The sequence below is a fragment of the Rhinolophus sinicus genome, linkage group LG05 (genome assembly GCF_036562045.2).
Source record: "Rhinolophus sinicus isolate RSC01 linkage group LG05, ASM3656204v1, whole genome shotgun sequence".
NCBI lineage: Eukaryota > Metazoa > Chordata > Mammalia > Chiroptera > Rhinolophidae > Rhinolophus > Rhinolophus sinicus.
Genome location: NC_133755.1, coordinates 165,614,955 through 165,636,519, shown reverse-complemented (window position 1 = coordinate 165,636,519; position 21,565 = coordinate 165,614,955). Strand labels below are relative to the sequence as shown.

The following is a 21,565-nucleotide window of genomic DNA, read 5'->3' as shown; positions in this document are numbered from 1 at the left end:
CCAGAGAGCTCTGTGGTCTTCCAAGTTTGCACAGCACAGTATTTGAGAGCTTAAGCACCATCACTTTCTGTGAGAGCCTGAACAAGTTATGTAACCTCTCCTCTTTGAGCCTCAGTTTCCAAAGCTGTGCAATGGGCCTAGCAGTCCCCTCAGAAAGTAGCTGTGAGGATTAAGTGAGGCAATATGTACAGGGTGCCAAATACTATCTCTGCCACATGGCAATCTCTCAGCCAAAACACACAAACTATTATTTGCCTCTCACCAAAATACAAAAAAATAGATGTTATTTTATAAAAAGCAGCCAAACGTCAAATACTCATACTTGAATATTTTATGTTATAATATAGGCATACCTCGTTTTTATTGTGCTTCACTTTAATGTGTTTCACAGATATGGCTTTGTATTACAAATTGAAGGGAAGACCTTCCACCAACAAAAAGATTACGATTCACTGAAGGCTTAGATGGTTAGCATTTATTAGGAATATAGTACATTTTAATTAAGGTATGTCAGTTGGTTTTTTAGACATAATGCTATTGCACACTTAGACTATAGTGTAGTGTAAATATAACTTTCACATGCACTGAGAAACCAAAAAAATTGTGTGACTTGCTTTAGTACGATATTTACTTTTTTTGCAGTGGTCTGGAACTGAACCCACAGTATCCCCAAGGTACACCTGTACTGGACTTGAAAAAGATTAGCCTTTAACAAAACAATAGCTTTTCACCAAAATAATACGGCATCTACAGAGTTAAAACTAGCAGGAAAAACATATCTGCAATTTTTTAACTGAAAACTACCATTAACTCCCCAAAAAAGGTCATTTATGAGATGGAATGTATTAAGCAAAGTAGAAATCATTAAATATTGACCATCTCAAAAAAATAACTTAAAATAATTTTAAAGTAATATGTAAAATAATATGTATAATACAGAGTATTATATTCCCTGGCAAACATGTTTAGAACCAGAATCCACCCTAATAAATCCGGGACATTGTAACGTAATTTGATATAAAAAACAAACAATAATACATCACATTTATTGTATTGTCTAGAAGAGAAACCATGTTATCTACAACGCACTGATATTGTACCTGGGTGCAGTGCACCCTTTGACACTAAGAACGATCTACTGAAGACCCCAGGGCCCCGTCAGGAAATTAGCAAGTGAGACGCTTGACCCTGAACCCACATATTCAGACTGAAAGTCCAGAATGTTCTTTCAACTACTTCGAGTTCCTGCTACGTGGTCACCATATCATAATAAGCAGAATTAAAAGGAATAAGGCATTTTTTACACATATGATCCCTGCATAGAAAAGTGAGACCTATGGACTGCCTGAAAATAAAGGACAGTGTTCTAAAAATGCAGAATATGGACAGTGGCGGTCTTAAGTGACAGTCAAACTCCTATTGTAGTATCAGACAATAAAAGAACTTTGAACTCATGTGAGAGTATCTTAAAAAGGCTCTGCCCAAAATAATTCTACCCCTGTGCCCTGAAGTTGTGTGTTAATCACCTTGGCCGCCGAGCCTTCACATCTGCAATGATCGCACTCCAGCGCTGGTTTAAACCTGCGAGCTTGTCTTTCAAGAAGCTTCCATCGGTGGGGGACAGTTTCTGGACAATCATGTCCCCAGTTCTGTTTAGTGCTGCAAAACTGGGCTGGTGGCTGCTGATTCCCTCTTCGAGTTCCTATAACAGAGTACAATCCAAAATTAATTCTACTGCTAAACTAAACTGTTCTGATGAGATGGATCCCCCCAAGTACCATGGTGTCAATTTAAGGATTAGACGAACAAAGTCCTGGAAGGATATTTTATGTTCACGAAGAAGGTATTTTAAAAACAATTTAGTTACATTTCAATGAACACACTTAATAAAATCTTTTTTGAAATCTAACCTACTCTCATGAATGTCATCAGTCAAAATACAGTGAAACAGGACAAATAATATAAAATAAATAACAGCTGTTTACAACATTGAAGCATAAGCATCCATCATGTTTGATTAAAGCGGATTCTTATCTAGAAATATGTGCTTGAAAGCATCTCTTAAAAAGAAAAATAAACCCATACACCCTTATGTCCTCCCACATATAAGTAAACCTCAATGTGCATTTTATTGAGACATTGCTTCACTGGTCTGTAAATTTTTAAGCAACAGATTTAAAAGAGATTATTTTAAAGTAAAATTTAAGTACTTTTCTATAACTCTAAAAGTAAGAAAATGTATTAACAAGTATATGAGAAAAATAAAAGCATTCGCTAACTCTTCATGAACATTCTATACTAAATATAGTTTCAAGTTTAATGAAAGAGGAAATATTTTTAACAATGGTAAATTGCAATTTTTCTTGCTTTCAACCATTATTTTTAAAGACCTGATTTAGTTACTGTTATATTTTCCAAGACTGAATTAGACTTACATGAGCAGCTGCCCTGATACAACTCAAGAATAATTAACTTTTATGATAATTATCCATAAAAGAGGAAATAAGATGCCTAAATGTTTAAGTACAGAAAACAGAGGTGAGGTATGCTGATATATTTCTGTCCTTAACATAGTCTGGGGCACAAAATTTTACAAATGCTATTCTGAATATAAAATTTTAAAAATAAAATTGTTTTTTGTTTTAGCCATGAAAAAATATTTTTAAGTTTCTTCAAAATCCTAATTAAAAATTATAAATAAGCAATTTTTCTTATACCTTTGAAACTAGAACTGGAACACAAATTACAGATTGTCTATATGCTCCTGAAAAAATAATATATTTAGCCACTGCTTTCGATATCTGTCTTAAATGCCACATACTAGACAAACATGCCACCTTTTCAGCAGATCCCCATTCGCTGATGGAAAGCACTCACCTGCTGATGTATCCTGGCTTTCTCTAAGTCCAGGCCACCATCTGGAGCAAAGGTATCAGCCAGTAATTCTTCAGCTTCTGTTATCCACTGTGTGAGGTCATTAAGGTCACAATGGAACTGTCTCCATTCTTCCACAGCCCTATCAAAATAACTAGAGGACAAGAAACAAAATAAAATAAGTTTCCCAACTTTCCAGGGCTGTCTAGAACCAATTTTTCGAAGAAGGAAATTCAAAACATTTAAATGGAGAGCCCGCAAATGAGTAAATTCACAGCTCACTGCTCTACAGGATTAGTTTTCATAGTGGATTATAGTTAATGATTCCTTTTAGAGAAACATGCATTATATCAAGTGTGAAACAACCAGCCCACACCCCATCCTGCCTCCCTCTCTCTCACATACATACCTGCACACACTAGGCAGCTTATTAACTGAAAAGACAGCCTTCCCAGGCTTGGAAAATCAAGATTGATCAGCGGCAGGCAGTTAACCCACCCAACTTTAAACACTTAACATTTCAAATACCACAAAATGTAAAATATGATTCATGACTGTTCTCTTAGAAAAAAAAAATATGGTGTTTTACTTCCAGGACACTTAGTTCCCAGGTAGAACAAAATCTGAAAGGCCAAAACACTTCAAAATTTCCTTTCACTTCATTATCTCTGTGTGATGGACTGAATTGTGTCCCCCAAAATTCATATGTTAAAGCCCTAACCCCCAAAGCAACTTTTTGGAGATGGGGCCTTTACGGTGATCATTTTAAAAATGAAGTCATTAGAGCGGGGCCCTAACCCCCAGGACTATTGTCCTAATGACAAGAGGCAGAGACACCAGAGATGTTATCTATGTATTACTTTTCAAAATTGCGTTGAATTATGGTAGCAATGTGCAGTATGACATTTACTCAAAAGATGGAGTTAATCAACTGAATGCTCGCATCATTCACTGTATTATAATTTTAATACAGTTTTTATTTTCCTTTCTTAAAATGTGTATACATTTTTTTCGTACCCTCTGTATTTCTCTGTGTCTGCACAGGCACAGAGAAAAGGCCGTGTAAGGACACGGAGAAGGCAGCCATCCGCCAGACAGTAAGAGAGGCCTCACCAACAATTAACCCTGCCGGCACCTTGATCTTGGACTTCCAGCCTCTAGAACTGAGTGAGAATAAATGTTGTTGTTTAAGCAATCTTGTCTGTGCTATCTTATTATGGCAGCCCTAGCAGACTAACACACTCTGTGCAGACTAATCCAGTGTTCCATGCACCTGAACATAGCACAATATGGAAGGACCTGCAAAGCCCAGGTTAGGCAACAAGACAAAGGACTATTGAGATGTCTAGTTAAACCCAACTCCGTTTTTTTTTTTATTTAATAAGTTTATTGGGGTGGCCTTGCTTAATAACATTATGTAAGTTTCAGGTATACAATTCTGTAACACATCATCAGTATATTGTGTTGTATGTTCACCACCACGCAAAGTCTAGTCTCCCCCTGTCAGCATAAATTTGAACCCCTTCACCCTCTTCACCCTGCCCCCACCGCTCTTCTCCTCTGGTCACCACTGGACTATTATCTTTGTCTGTGAGTTGGTTTGTTTTTGTTGGTTCATTTATTGCTTTCTGGTTTACATCCCACATATGAGTGAAATCACAAGGCTCTTGTCCTTTTCCATCAGACTTACTTCACTTTGCATGATAGTCTCAAGATCCATCCAAACCTAACTCCTTCAGAAATAAGACGAAGTCAAACTCCAGTGCTTGTCATATTTGGAACACAAAATAAGCATAAAAAGGAAAAGCTTTGTTGGATTAGGATCCTAAAGAATTTACTGCCAGCCTTTGTTTAAACTAGCAGTGCTAGGAGAGGTTTAGAAAATTATCTCTGAGGTTTTCATAATGTTAATGAAACATTTACTTTATATAATAAAAAGATTTTTATTTTTTAAAAAATAATAAAATGGTCCCTACCATTGCTAACTCCTAAATAACTGTTTATATTTCCTTCTTCCATAAAAATCACTTGGATAATTCAGTTAATATTTGTTGAGTGCCCACAGGGAAGCAACATTCTACTGGGCATGAGAAATACAAGAGCACTTCAAACAAAACACTGCCAAAAGATATTAAGACAATCTTCATTATTGTTTATAAACATGTGCAGTAATTAAACAACAGACACAAATTTTGACTTCTGAGATGCTGCACTAATGAATAGAAAATGTTGCTAGAAAGGCTGCTCCAAAAATCTAAAGACTTTGAGAAGTGTCACATTAAACCTAGTAAATATCATTACCGTCATAACAGAACGTGAATTTCAAGTAAATCTAAGCAGTCTAGATTAAATAGTCTAGGAAAGAGTTGTAAAAATGAAAAAAGAAAAACAGGAGAGCCATGTTCAGGTAGAATTTGCAAAGCCATCACCTCCTGTCTGAATCCAGCAGCACAGAATTGTGAAGGGCTAAGGCCTTCCAGAGAGTCAAAGGACTCAAGGTCCAAGCCTTACGGCAGCCTTAGACTGGATTTGAACTAGAAACATGTAAATCTGCTGTCTATCATATTCCAATTGGCCTTGTTACCTTCCGCCACACACTCATCACACCACCTAGGTTTCCGGTCTCTAACAGTGGTACCATCACCGACCTACGTCCTCAACCAAAGACTTGGGGCTCATTTTTTACTCTTCCTTCTTCCTTACTCCAACGCCCCACCAATCTCAGATTTTATTGATTCAACAATTTAATTCTCAAATGCTCCCCTCGTTTCCACTTCCACAGCCACTTTTCTAATCAAGTTACCACCATGTGTCAAGCACAGATGCATCTCCTGGCTCTCACTTTTGTCCTCTACCAATCTATTCTACAATCGGCAGACCGTCATCCCCCTGGTACAATACTGCCATGGCTCCTTGATGTTCTCAGAGTAAAACACAAACTACTTAACACAATACACAAGGTCCTTCTGATACGGCCCCTGTAGACCTTTCTGGTTTTCTCTCTCTGCTATGAGTTCAAGCTTTACTGGACTATTTTCAATTCCTCAGAAGCACCACACTCTCTCTTGTCTATGACCTTATGCAATGTTTCATTCCCTCTATTCCTTCACCTGACTAACTTCACAATCTCCAAAAAGCCTTCCCTCTCAGGGTCCCCAACATGGCCTCCTGCATTATCCCCAGCACAGCACTCTGCACTGTTTAATAAGGCCCTGTCTACTGTTTTATACTTTGGACCTTGACGAATGGGTGAAGTCTTCTTATGATAAAATTGAATTTCAAAAACTTGTTAAATGATGGGAAAAGAAAGCCTGATGAAATTAAGATAAACCACTATTCTAGTAGACGACGGAATTCTGAGTAAGAATCAAAAACTGGGACAGTACAGAAAGCAAAAAAATTTTACTGAAGTTTATATGAAATGAGTGAAGAAAACTTTTTTTGAACACTATGTACAAAGTATTAGAATTTAGGCCATCTGGAGAACACTCTTAAAAAACTTCTAAGCTCTGCATGAGAAGTCTGAACTTTGTTCACACCGCAGTGAGGGCCAGCAAAGAAGGTACAGCGGATATATACCTGAGGAGATGTTCTTAGTAGAGAAGATACATGAGGATCCAAGGATCCAAGATAAGAAGAAAGAAATAACAGGCTTAAAGAAAGGGAAGAACTCTGACAGGGAAAAAAGAGCTCCATTATTTGTCCAACATGGCTCTAAAATTTCTTATTTGGAAAAATAAGAAAGCTAATGCCATGAACCATTACAAAGAGGCCATAAAGGAGTTCTCAAAGAGAGATGATCTGTTTTCTTTTCATGGAATTTATTTTACTTTTACTACTGGCCAACAAAGCTTGAAAAGTTTTATAGGCAAAACAGCACAGAGACCTGGCGTAGACAAATGGACGTGGTGGTCACCCTAGTACGATTCTGACTGATAACTGAAACCATGAAAGCATAGGACATTTACCATGGCCTTCATGCTTTATGAAAAAGAACAGAATGGAAAGCAACTTACTGGTTGTAAAAAGTAGATAAATAGGGATGGAGAAAAATTAATATTTTAGGATAGGTACTAAGGTTGGGTGAGAAAAATAAGGCAAAAATTAGGAATAGGAATACGAACAAAATCAATTAATATATCCAAGTGCTGGGACAAACAGAATAAGAGAGATAACCTTCTATCAAATGTAATCAAGCAAACAAAGAATACAATATGATAAAATAAAAGAAATGATAGAGGAGAATTTTCTAACATAAGAGAATATGATCAAGTGCTGAGAATTTTGAAAACCCCCATGCAATATATTATTTTCTAAGAGGTAACATTTTTATAAACAAGAAAATGGCATGGATGTCTGCAATCAACATTACTAATCAACAATGTTCTTGAAGTTCTACCACATTAGCCAGAGGCATATATGCAAATAGGATAATTTTTTTAAAAGAAAAAGTTATCATCATATACAAATGTATAATGAAAAAGGCTAATTAAATCAATTTTATACACACACACACACACACACACACACACACACACAGTGCAGAAGAAAGCTACCATATACCAACTCTATAATAACAAACAAAGAAAGCACAAAACTACCAAGAGTAATAGTCCTTTGGAAAAAGGCGTAGACAAACCTTCAAAATTCTACTGTGGACACAGAAAAGGAATCAACCAATGAGAGAAAGACTTCATTTCAAATTGATCATATTTTTACAAAGTGATTGAAATGACTAAAATGTTATTGAAAGAACAAATGTAGAAAAAGAATATTAATTTTAAAGTTATAATAAGATAAAACTTACTGTACTGGATAAAAACTTTTATAAGAATACTTTAAAATTAAAATGTTATGTTATTAAATGAAAACTGCTGGTTTGATAAGGCAGAATTAGCAAAATTAAATAAATGTAAGATAGGATTGCATTAAAATTATGATCAAGGAAGTATCAACAACAATAGGGAAGAACTATGTTAGTCAACAAAAATAATGAGAAAATTGGTTGTTCATTTAAGAAAAATAAAGCAAAATAGAACAGATTATTCTTAACTCCGGCTGCACACAAAAATAATCTGAGGAGTATTTAAAAAGTTGAGATGCGTGAACCCTACTATTGATACTGAAGAGTCAGTGTAAAGAACCACTGACACAAAACATGTATCAAAATAAAATTCAAGTGGTTATTAAATGTAAATTTTAAATCAAACAAAATTATTTTTTAAACATATATAAATATTTAAATAATCTCACAGTGAACTGTAACTTATCTGCCTATAAACAAACTGAAATCACAAAGGAAAAGACTTGTAATATCTAATTACATAAAATTACAACTTCTAGACATCAAAAACACCATCAACCACATTAAAGGGCACATGGAAAGCTGTGAACAATTAAGCAATAAACAAAAATATGAATGGTTAATATCCTTAATGCAGAAAAAAGCTTTTGCAAATTAATAAGTACATAGTAATGCCATAATAGAAAAGGGAGCCAAGAACAGGACCGAACAACTGACAGAAGAAATAACACGGGTGACAATAACCATATGTAAGAATATTGAAATCTCACTGATAATCAAAAACATGAAAATAAAATTGATATGTAATCCATCATTACACAATTGGCAACGGTCTTAAAAAAAATAAAATGGCCTGTCAATGCTAACAAGGGTTCAGTAAGAAGGATACTTCTGCGTATACTGATACACTGCTGGCAAGGATATAATCATCAATTTCATGATGCAATCCAGAGCCCTAAAATATCATTTTTCAACCATATAGTCTTCAACTAATAATTAAATCTAATTCAAGTCAGAAGTATGTATAAAGAGATACATAAAATGATATTCTCTAAATGTACAGAGATAAATTTAAAAATTCATACAAAGGAATATACCAAAAGGCCATTAAAAGTTATCTCTTCAAAGACAGTATAATCACATGAAATATGTAAGCTAAAACACAAACAAACAAACAAACAAATGAAGAACCTGATGCCTTGTTGTTTTGTGTATGTCTCTAAAGTTTATCAACGTGTTTTTCTGTGTTAACTTTCCTCTTACACGGTACTTTATACTGGGGTATTTCATATCTTATTTGTCTTTCCACTACATATCCAGTTGCTTGCAAAAATCTTATTATTTCTTCATTTCTACTTATTAATATCCCTGGTCAATCAAACTCTAGAAAGAAGGAGGCTCAAAAACATTCTGTTAAATGGAAGATTTTTTTTAAAATGGGTTTGGGGTTATACATGGATTCCAATTATCTGTACCTGTCTCTGTTCTCCACTCCCATTAATCAACAAGTGCATAGACAAAGTGAACATGAATGAAAATCCTTTTTAAGTTTTTTAAAGGAAATAGACACTATTTCGATATGAAACATTAAAGGTGCTTCCTTTAATTATTAACATGTTGTGTTGCAAATGATCATCTGTATGTGATCTCTTTCCTCCTTCTTTAAGGAACTACACTTATCACAATTAAACACGGCCTATTACAAGGATGTTAGACATATTCTCATTAATCTTAAAGTAATGCCCTTTGTCATGACCTTTTTAAATTGAATCTTAATTTAATTTGCACATACCCTTTATGATCATTGTACATTCTATTGATTCTGTCCCATTTTGCATTCAACTGAGAAAGTGTATCCCGGATCTGAATGGCTTCAGGCCCAGATGCTTCGAGGATAACATCTGGTTGTTTTTCATGAATGACTGCAATCTGCTCTCCGAGTTTGTCCAGTTGGTCTTTGACATTCTACAAATATATTGTCAGACATTAACAACATCCAGCAAAGAGATAAAAAGAATGAAATTACAGACCAAAAAACTATGTTGTATAACACTTATTTAAAATATAATGAGACATAATAATTGTTGCTGATCAAAACTAGACACTGCAGAGAAGAAAGCATAGGTACTGAAATTACGGACCTTGAGTTCAAAAAGGATTTTATGAATTTGACCTCAAAGGCAAGGGAAGTAAAAGCTGAAATAAATAAATGGGACTATATCAAACTAAACAGCTTCTGCACAGCAAAAGAAACCATCAACAAAACAAAGAGTCTACCAACCGAATGGGAGAAGATTTTTGCAAACAACGCTTCCAATAAGGGGCTAATATCCAAAATGTATAAGGAACTCATACAACTCAACAACAAAAATCTAGACATTAAAAAAAATAACACCCTGCGTTGGTCAAGGTGTGAGGAATGTTACATAATATCCCAATGGTGGAAAAAAATTGTCACAGGTGTTCCAAGTGGCATTTGTACGTAACATATAAAAAGCTTCAATAATATTCTGTAACAGTAATGAAGTCTTTGAAGCTAAAATTATTTATATTTTCAAATATCTAATAATGCTAATTAAAATGACAGAAATGAGCTACCAAACAATCAAAGCTATCAAATCTGTCAGCCATTTTATTGTGACTTTACACATGAGAGCAATCAGATTATATGAAAAAGCCTTGACGATATTTACTACTTCTGTGAATTAATTAAAAACTTCCAGATCCCTAATTAACTTACAATCAGCATGCCATCCCATACCCCAGCCATTGGCCAATCCTAAATCCTTATAGGTGGCAAGGTGCATGCTGACATTACACATCAACTGACAATCAAGTTTATAAGAAAGGAATATGGTTTGTGAATGTGTTTGATTTAAAAAATGTCTCGAATGGTGCAAAGAATTAATAACTTGAAAATCATACCTACTTTTAAAAAATTAAATTTTAAAAAATAATAAATCATTGGTGGATACAAGAAAGGTTTATTATTCATACACATTATTAATTCCTCAGCACAAATTTTAAGTTATATATCATATCAGTAGGCACACTGACAAATTCCTTGGTTATTTCTACTTTAACTGTGGCTATTCTGATGCACTGCCTGGAGATTTACCTTCAGAGAGTCTTCCTGAAAAGAGAAGTCTTCATACACAGCAGTGCTTAGCTCTGGAATATTAAGTGATAATTCAACATCATCCATGGAAAGTAGAACTTTGTTAATTTCAACCAAATAATCTGTAGGGAGCGATGATGATTTAATTCCAGAAGCTAGTTGACCTGTTCTCCTCTGTTGAATAGGGACTGCCTGGAAAAACATTAAAAAGAATAATAACGCACACCTCTTAAAATATCCCCACAGGAATAATAGAAAATTGAAAAAAAAAAAAAAATAATAAGACTCTTTTGTGCAGAAGTTCAATGCCCTAAACCCAAATTTAAAAGCTAAGTTTTATTTTTTTATATTTTTGCCCTGCTTTGCTATATATAAATCCTTAACAATCTCTATTCTAATTTTTATCTGTCGCCTGCTCTTAAACAATATAAATAAATTAATGCTTGAGCAGTTTCACCTATGCCACCTAAACACATTTAGCAAACAGGAAAGCATAAAAGCATAACAGGTCCTTTCTATTTTATTGAGGAAATGAGAATACACTGCAAATCATAAAGTTCTGTATAAAATAAAACATTTTAATACCATTATCATTTTACCTATTTATAAAATCTCACAGATTAAACACTTTTGGGCCTCACTATTGAAAACATAAGTAAAGTAAACATGCATCTGTAACATAAGAAATTCAATGGGAGTTTCAATATAATCTTAACCTTTGAGAACAATATTACAGAACATGAATATCCTAAATAAGACAATAGGTCCCAACACGCTAAATTCAGACAAAATTAAGCTAGGCTGAGAGGACTACTTATTTGCCCTAATAATAGTATTTTCTGTGTCCTAATCAGAGCTTTGTAAATAATAAAATGTTCTTTGGGATGGGCCACTAGTCCTCAAGGAGTTAAGACTTTCACTCCTAGATGGCCGTAATTTAATAAATGCTGGCTACTACTTGCAAATAGCCACAGCTCATCTACTGATGAATTAAGGTAGCTTCCTTGACACTTTCACTACGAGGTGTGATCAAAACATATGGTGAACATTTAAGTGGGAAAAAAAAATGTATTACAGTAAAAGACACATTGCCATTAATCCCCCTCAAAATACTTCCCGTCATTTTGAACACACTTATCCCATTGTTCTTGCCACTTTCTGAAGCAGTTCTGGAAGTCCTCTTTCATGAGTGTCTTTACTTCAATCTCCATCATAACAATATTCTATGTCACACACCGCTTCTGGTATACGGCAATTTCAGTCAAACAAAAACATACGGTGTGTCTTCATCCACCTTATTCACTGGATCTGGCACCGTGCAACTTCTGGCTCTTCCCCAAAGTCAAAATGACCATAAAAGGAAAATGTTTTGAATTGATTGAGGATACAGGCAGCCATGACAGTGCAACTAAAGACACTCACCAAAGAGGACTTCCAGAACTGCTTCAGAAAGTGGCAAGAATGAGGGGTAAGTGTGTTCAAAGCACGGGGAAGTATTCTGAGGGGGATTAATGGCAATGTGTCTTTTACTGTAATACATTTTTTTATTTAAACGTTCACCGTATCTTTTGATCACACCTCATATGTCCCTTCATTGAAAACGATATTCTAAAAGATGACATTCTTCTGTAAATGCAAAGGTGATAGCAAAATGATCATAAATACATGTTCCCTGAGTTAGTAGTCCTGAAAACAGTTACAATTCCTAAATGAAACCAAGACTCAAGCTTAAAATCATTGACTCAATAACATGGTCTTTAATCTAGATGTCTTCATATATTTATAACAAGAACAGACCTCTGGAGAAAACCAGCACATTTATAATGCAGCTGGGAAGATGGCCACTGAAAAGGGATCTGGCAGTGCATCTTTTTCTAGAATCTAAATTGTAGTTTGTCAATTTCACAAATTAGGTTATTTGTAAACTAGAATTTTTTTAACGTAGTCAAGACTTCTACATATAAAATACAGACCCAAAGGAGCAAGCCACAACCAAAACGGATAGATCCCTTTAAAGGTTTAGTACATTATCAGAAAACCAAGAGATGTTTTATGTTACTATTTTCTTTGACACTTGCCCCATCCAGAAATATAAACGTATCTAGCAATACATACTAGAAAGGAGAAGGAGATAGTATTCCCACTGGTTTGTTTTGGGGTGTCCATGAATACAACATCGAACATCTGAATGACAGGGTTGAATAGTTATTGATGTAAATGGACAGAGACTCTCCCACAACAATACCTTAGTTTTGTTGTATCTTGTGTGCAAAAGTAGTAACTGCAAACGGATCTTTTCTTTCTTATTATCCTCCATAGGTTGATGTAACATTTGTTCTCCTCTTTGTAGAACTTCCTCAATCTGGGCTCTCTCCTCATCCATCTGAATGTTTAAAAGGAAAACATTTGCTCAGAAGAAAAATGCATAGGGTCACTTACTATCAGTACCCAAATAGGAGAACTAAGCTATAAAGTATAAGTCAAGATATGTTCATCTGAATTACATACAATAAAAATTCATGTCTCTTGACATATTTTATATTTGAACTTAAAATATCTCATAAAGAATGCTAGTTTAGAGGAAGTTAGATAGCATTAAGGTAATACTACCTTTACTCAGAAAGTACAGTGTCTCCTTTTTTAAAGCATCATATAAATCATGTAGCAAATCTTACATTGACACTCATCAGAAGATCACATTTGAATCTGTTCTGTCATGTGTGGCAGACATTTGGGTAAAAAACATTAATGTAAAAATATAATTAACAGTGAAGAAAAGTGAGTACACCACAGTTTTGGAAATCGCCTTGAACCAACCTTTTCATCTTCATTACTGGTTTCCAAGTGTTTTTCCATAACTTTGAACATATTTTCTATGTCATTTTCTAATTTTTCCAAGTCAGAGAAAGGCACGTCAGTTTCAAATGATTCAGTGGTGTCCAGACATTGGTATGATAATGGTTCTTGGCCAATCAGCAACTGTAGAAGGAAAAGTGTTCTTTGAAACAATATTCTTAACTTGACCTTCCATCATTAATAAGAGGGATGGCATGTCAAGAGAGAACTAGTATTTGTGTGAATTGACTTTAATTCATTCATACAGCAATGATTTCACCAATGTGGGCTTCTCTGAATTACTCATTTTCTCCCAAATCTAAGAAAGGGATGCAAAGTCGTATGCAAATGACTGTGGTGGCCTCAAATGCTATGTGAAGGATTCTAAGACCATATGTGAGCACAGGAGGAAATGGTACGTTGATCCAAAAGCCATCCCTGCCATGGCCACAGACAAAAAGAGGGGTCACCACCCAGTACAGGTACATCCCAAAGAAAGTCTTCACCTTTCCCCAGAATTCCCCTTGGATTTTGATAGCTCAAAATTCAAAGAAATGCACAGTTTTCAATGCAGTATTTTCAGACACTATATGTTTAGAAAGACTTTACATGTATGCGACTAAACTCAATGTAACAACTTTAATAAAACCAAATACTGTGCAGGAAAATGACATGCAGTATTGGCTGAACATGGGAAAACTAGCACGTTGACACTCTGATTGTGAAAGTATAAACTGGCCCAAACTTTCTGTAGGAGTCTTCAGAAAATCTATTTAACAGTACTTATGTGTACAACTTTTGCAACAGTTTCAAGGAACTCTAAGAATTGATCCTAAGGGCATATTAAGAGAGGAACAAAAAGACATGCATAGAAGTATTTTAACAAAGCAGTATTTATAAAAGCACAATAAAAGTGGAAACACTGAGTTAGAAAATTATAACAGATTATATAATGGAATATTCCATAGTCTTTAAAAACCATGTCAAAGGAGAATATATAAAACAATATAAAATCTGTGATGTTTTAATATCATGTACATATGAGTAAGAATAGACATGTATGCCAAAATGTTAACAGAGGTTATTTATGGGGCCAATGATAATTTTGCTTCTCTGCACTCTCTCTCACTCCATCCCTATGTCTCATATATTACTCTTTTATGCCAAGAAAAATCTCCCATACAGCTATTGAAAAAAATAAATGAGCATGAGTCAGGCGATGAGGAGGTAAGGTCAAGGCTAAGGAAGACAAAAGTTAAAGCAAGACTTTTGTTTGTCTTCAATTGTGACTAATCTAAATATATTCATATGCTATGAAAGATAGGTTGGCCTATTATGTCATATTTCCAATTAAAGCAGAGTTAGACAATATTTACTCCCTGCAAAAAAAGAGGATCATTCCTCCTAAATAATTTCAATACACAACTCTCTAGAGGTGGAATTAATTAAAACATGCCATCATATGGCCATATTCGAGATCCTAAAAAACTCAAAATCCTCTGTCAGAATGAATACCTCTGGTTTGAATAAATTCCAATGTCTGCTATGTGGTTTTGTTTCGGTTTTTTCCCCAGCAAATCTTCAAAATGTTTTCATGAAATAAAAATATTATTACTGAGCACAAACCACATGCCCCACCGTGAGAACACCATATAATAAAATGTTGCATTTCTTCCCCTCACGAAACAAGGGTAAGAAGAAAGAGAATGAGAAAAGATATACACATGGAGAAAAATTGAAATATGGAAGCATAAATAAATACTGTTTTCCAGGAATGCTCTTATTTATTATTCTCTTATTTATATATTTAAGGCCTTTTTTCAAATTTATAAAACCAGGTAGTAGCTTTCTGTACCAGGTCTAAATTGTGAAATTACTTGCAATGTGTCAACACGTAAAACACAAAAACAATTTCACAAGCATATAGTGTGCACGAGTTTATAAAGTATGTCTACAAAATATTGAGTTTAATATTCATGCCTAGCCTGGGAATTAGTCTCATTATTTAAGTCAATTTTAACATTCAGTGGAGATTCTGAAAACTTCCCTCGACTGGGTGGTTTTCTTCAATACTCATTTCATATTTTTTCTCCTTCATATGCAAAATCATAAATAAGAACGCATGCTTTAAATTTAGTTTTAAAATTTTTGATGTATATGCCATATAATCAACCGTCTATCATTTAGATACACAATTACACGAAAAATAGTTTTATATAAAAATATAATTACTCACTTCGGCACTTTTGATGTGTTGAGACACCTTTTCAAAGTTTCTATTAAGTTCAGCTAATTTTGGCTCTACAAGCTCCCTGCTTGAGCCTCCACGAGCTTTCATCAAAACATCAGCTCGATCGCGGACCTTCTCAACTTGGAGGCTGGCATCATCCAGCTCAGAGAGTAAACGCTAATTGTAAGAAAACACAAAATTATCACACGGGAAAAATCAAAATCAAACATGAACCGCGATGCTAACTCAGAATTCAAGGTAGTTTAAATAAAGGTCTGTGATTCTTAATAAAGGGTTTCAACACAACCAACTTGAGTAAGCTTTTCATATATTAAGACTCACTCAAGACTTCAGTTTCGCCCACCAAAATAAAAGTGAATGAATCTACTGCATAGGAAGAACGTGTGCACGGTAACCTGACACCTTCCCCAGGAGAAAAGACTACAGCAAAACCTGCCACTCTGAGAGGTGGGACTGATCTCTGCATCCGTTACCTTCACAATTTCTTCCTGTTTACTTGCTGGTTTTTTTTCAATCTCATCCAAGAGAGCTTCAGCTTGATAAAGCCAAGTACTTATGTGAGCAACATTCCCGTCAAATTTTTCCAACCGGTTCTGATGGTCCTAGAAAGGAATAAAACATTGATACAATCATATGAAATATTTAAGACGATACATCTTTGAAGATTTAAAAGTCCTTCAAAGAGCTAACTGTATGCTGAATTTAAAGAGTTTCTACCTTACTGCAAATCTCTCCCAGTGAATAAATCTCATTCCTAAAAATGCACAGCTAAGGCAGAATACTTTTCAAATTTATTTGATTTAGACCCCAGTATAATAAAAAGTTGAAGAATAATAAAAGGTGAAAGTTTCTTTTTCACTTTCATTTTATTTGTATTCCTTATTCCTCATTTTTATAAGTAATCTCATTTGCCCCACTTGATCATATCTGTTAAAAACTCATTTAAGGAAGTAATAATATAGACGAATGATTAAAACATAGATTGAATAAGATTCGCCCTGCTCAAAAAACTATAACTGCTTAGAGGGCAGGGCCTGTGTCTTTTCACCTCCGTATTACAGCATTTTATATTACACCTGGCACAGACCTCAGTAATATTTCTCAAAGTAGGATATAAAATGTCATTGAGATAATAAATTTAAATACAGAATCAAACAGTTAAGCTGAATAAAACTGGGCAAAAATGCTGAGGTTAAGGTCAGATAAAAAAGTGTGGGGGAGCCTTATTAATTAACAACTTTTAAGAACTTTATTTTATAGGATAAAGGAAACTAGGGGGGAAAATCTTAGAAGAAAAGTATTTAAAAGACAAGGAAACAAATTATTAATCTATAATATGCGAAAATAGCTGAAAAAATAAAAGGAGAACTAATAAACGACATGAGAAAAGTTCAGACAATGATCTGGATTCCAAGTAAGAAGAACTGATGAGCAACAGACTATTTACCCCAATAATGTAGGTAAATCAAATGTTTAATAGGACTAGAAAGATACTATTTGAAAGGAGAATTTGGAATGTACAGACTGAAGCATACAGAAGTAAGGACCATAAACGTGGAAGAAATCTAGTTATAACAAAAATGAACACATAAAATATTTTATATATTCTATGAGCCAAGATTTTCACATTCATTATTCAACATTTAACACTCTGTCAGTATATTCTTTTACTTGCATTTTATACATTGGGAAATTAAAGCTTAGTGACATTAAGTAATTTATACAAGTTTATGCAGATAATTAAGTCATGGATGGACTCCCGATATGAAATCTGACAAATCATGGTGTAAACCCAGGAACTTCAATGCCCTATGCATTCTGATCGATCTTAATAAGTTCTCAAACACACAATGATTTATTTTTCTCTGTCTCTGTCCATTAGCCAGTAGTTCTACGAATTTGGAAGAAGTCATATCTAAGATAAGTTAGAAATAATAATTTATGATAACACCCTCTAAGGGAGGGAAGGGTGAGATTGCCATATATTCAATGCAGTATAAAAGGGTCCAAAAATCACTATGAAAATTAAATGGTCAAAATTTTATAAAATAATTAACAGTGTAGTGGTATAACCAAAGACTAACAACATATGATATTTAACAATGATCATAATCATCATAATATCTAAAATTGGTTGTTTTAAGTACAGTTATGTAAGAGCACTACATTTTTTTTATGTCGTATAATCACCACAAAACTGTATGAGGTAGAAATGCTAATAATGCCCATTTTACATAGAAGAAAACTGAGATTTAGAGAGCATTTAAGTAACTTGACTGATATCTCCCAGCTAATAGTTAAAATTTGTATTTAGGCCATCGGATACTAGAGGCTGTGCACTTAACTAGTAATACCATGCTTAGGGCATTATAAATATTATACATATAGTTTATAATTATGTGAAAGTGAAATACAATAGTAAATCACTAAAATGTAAAAAATTAGATATATTTACTAAGATGTTAAAGTACATATTGCTATGTATATCACACATGATTTAGTCCTTAAGAGAGACATTTTGAACTCTGGTATCTTTTCAAAGGAAAAAATAAAATGTAGTCTCACGAAATTAATTCACAAGCAAAACAATATTGCGACACATGGAAAATAGGATTTGGAATTCTAACCAAAACTGTATTCATTTTTCAATCATTAAAGGAGAGAAGATGTGATCATTAAATTGCTCCCAAAACGCACCAGTAAGGTACTGCACCAGTCCTCCGTCCAGGTGCGCACTCGGCTCCACCCAGCGTTCAGAACACAGAGCCTCTCTTCTAACACAGGCTCACTGCCTTCTACCAAGTTCTGGAGCGCGGCACTACTCTCCGTGATGGTGTTTAAATCAGCTTTTCTCTTTTCCAGATCCTTCAGAATATTCTAGAAAATAAAAATACCAAGACCCACTTGAGCTTTCAGAACATTATAAAAGTTTCTACAACCTTAATTTTTTAAAAACTTTTCTTCCACTCATAGTAGCCTATGACTCCCTAGATAACTGAGAATTTCCAAAGGTTTACAAAACTCCACAACTTATTAATATGTGAGCGTTCTTAAGTTACTAATACAAATTAAAATATTTAATTATCCAAATACCAAGGAATGTATTAAAACACTAAAATCATTACCAAATCTGAATTTAAGTATAAATTCCATTTGTCACACACAAACACTCATTATCTCCATCATAACTCTACATGTGAAGAATCATTTTTATTTTCTAGAACTACAAGATGGCAAAGCCGAACTATCCTGGAATTCACAATGCTAAAAAATTAATAACGAAGTTATCTCCTTGATTACTACAGGAGACACAGGATGTGTACTGTATTTACTTGCAAGGATTACATCCTGTAATTAGATGACTTAACATATAATCTGTTGTATAAGCACTACAAAACCATTTCATCTTAGTAAATCATAGAACTAGCATGTCTAAGCTTTGGCCTTACAATCGTCGTAATATGCAAAGGTAATACTCTGGATGGTATGATGATAAATTGATTCTCAAGTTCATAAGTCTGACTTGGCAAGGATTGCAATCAGAGAGTTATAGAGAGAATGTTGGGTTCCAAAATTAAAACTACAAAGTTCTCTCAATCAAACAGTAACGTGCATATCTACCCTATTGCTGTTGCACCTATTTAAACAAATCATTTAAAGGAGCTCGTCTATATTTAATCTCACATCATTAAATTATATTTTGGAAGGCATAAAAATTGCAAATTCACCAGTGAACAAAGGTTTTAAACACTTAACTTGGCCGTGTCAATTACTGGTATTTATAAAGGCACTAAAATGTTTCTCTCAAGTATTGAAGCAGTATACCTACCATCTATGCTAATAGATTTTATTGTAAAGAAAATGACTATATTGAAAATAACGATATTTAAATTATGGAATAAAAACATTAAGCTCAGGATGAAAATGTTATTTAAATTTTGCATTGAAAATAAGTTTACATTATTTTTAAGTGTAAATACATTAAAATGTGAAATATGCATGTTTCTTAAATCTGAAAACACAACGTTGAAAAAATGGATGATAATGTTACATACTGATGTCTATTTTGATTTACTCTAGTGAATAAAATGTGCTGTGAACTCATGATTTGTATATATCATCTTTATTATTTCAAATCTGAAATAAGATTAAATAGGAATTTAAGAGTGAGTACTTCCAAAAGAGACAAACTTATCATTATTTGCAGTCTTTACCTTTAAAAAAAATGAGAATCAACTGAAAAAAACTAATTGAATGTATGTGTATACAAAGATGAATAAAAATTAAATATGCAAAAATAAGTATCATCTATGTACCAGCCATAAGCAATTAGTAAAAAAGAGAAAAGGCATACTTTTATAGTATATAAAATAAATATGTATATATAAACTTCTTTGCATATATACATAATGTTTACGAGGAAAAGAACAAAAACATTATGTAGAAAAGAACCAAAAAAATTATGTAAAGAATTGAGCGGGGGAGCTGCAGGAATGAGACATACCATGTAACTAAAAAGAATTAATATAACAAAGATGTAAATTGCCCTCAAAACAAATCTATAAATTTAAATCAAAACTTCTAACAGTATTTTTTTAGAGCACAATAATTTTAAAATTCATAAGAGTGTATCCAGAAAAAAAAAAAGAAGTGTAAAGACAGGGAATCCATTAAATACATGTTAAAATAAATAATATAGCCACATAGCTAAACAGCTGAAGAACATTTCAGAGGATCCAATCAGTGAAGCAGAAAACAAAGAAATCAACATGCAAAAAGTATAAATGAAATTAGCATGTCAAATGAGTGGGGAAGAATAACTACTCAATAAACAGTGCTGAGATAACTGGTTGACTATTTGGAAAAAAGGGTAGTGCCTTATCTCATTATATACACAAAATAAATTCCAGAAGGATCAAAGCATTAAAGGTAAAAAGATGAAAGTATAAAAGAGCTAGAGGAAAACATAAGCAAATAATTACACAACCTTGGAGTAGAGTTTGCCTTTCTCCACGAGTGGCAGAAATAATGAAGAAAAAGATTATTTTATCCTTTAAAAATATATAATAACAGTATTTTCAAAAATATACAGAACAGGAACTAAAGTGGCAAAAAAACAATTTGGGAACAACAGACAACATACTGAGCATTAATAATTGTAGCAGGTAAAGAGCTCTAAATTAAGAGACCTAACTGGTGATAGAAAATGGTCAGTATTACAATAAAAGCAATTTTTCAGAAAGAACTACAAATTGTCTACAAACTGATGGAAAATGTTCTAATTAAATAACAAAACCATGATTATTTGCCTATCATTGTCAAAGGTGTGGTTAAAACAAGCAAGAAGGAATTCTCACTGACAATTGCTGGGTACATTTCTGAAGGGCAATTTCACAATACGAATGAGACTTTACAATGGATCTATCCCGTGACCAAATATTTTCAGGACTAATAATTTATCCTCAGGATATAATTATGAATGTCTGCTATGATTTAGCTAACAGTATATTCCTCATAGCATTTTTTTACTATAGTGAAAATTGGTAATTTAAATGGACATGAATGGAGGAATGGGACAATAAAAAATAAAATATGTATCAACATACTATGCTTATCTCCAATATGTGATACAAACACACTTGTAGGTAAAGGGAAACATTAAAGATAAGTTTTTTAAAGAAGG

At 33.7% G+C, this 21,565-nt stretch overlaps 1 protein-coding gene across 1 annotated transcript in view; it reads right to left on the bottom strand.

Moving 5' to 3' along the window:
- Positions 1-21,565, bottom strand: part of UTRN (utrophin) — a 463,855-nt gene that overhangs the window by 262,166 nt on the left and 180,124 nt on the right. Inside the window, exons 35-43 of the mRNA XM_074333962.1 lie at positions 18,580-18,759; positions 16,356-16,484; positions 15,868-16,038; positions 13,614-13,775; positions 13,042-13,179; positions 10,797-10,988; positions 9,471-9,643; positions 2,878-3,028; positions 1,527-1,702 (exon numbers count right to left, since the gene is read on the bottom strand). Of these exons, the coding sequence (XP_074190063.1) occupies positions 1,527-1,702; positions 2,878-3,028; positions 9,471-9,643; positions 10,797-10,988; positions 13,042-13,179; positions 13,614-13,775; positions 15,868-16,038; positions 16,356-16,484; positions 18,580-18,759 (1,472 nt within the window). The remainder of the gene's footprint in view (positions 1-1,526; positions 1,703-2,877; positions 3,029-9,470; positions 9,644-10,796; positions 10,989-13,041; positions 13,180-13,613; positions 13,776-15,867; positions 16,039-16,355; positions 16,485-18,579; positions 18,760-21,565) is intronic.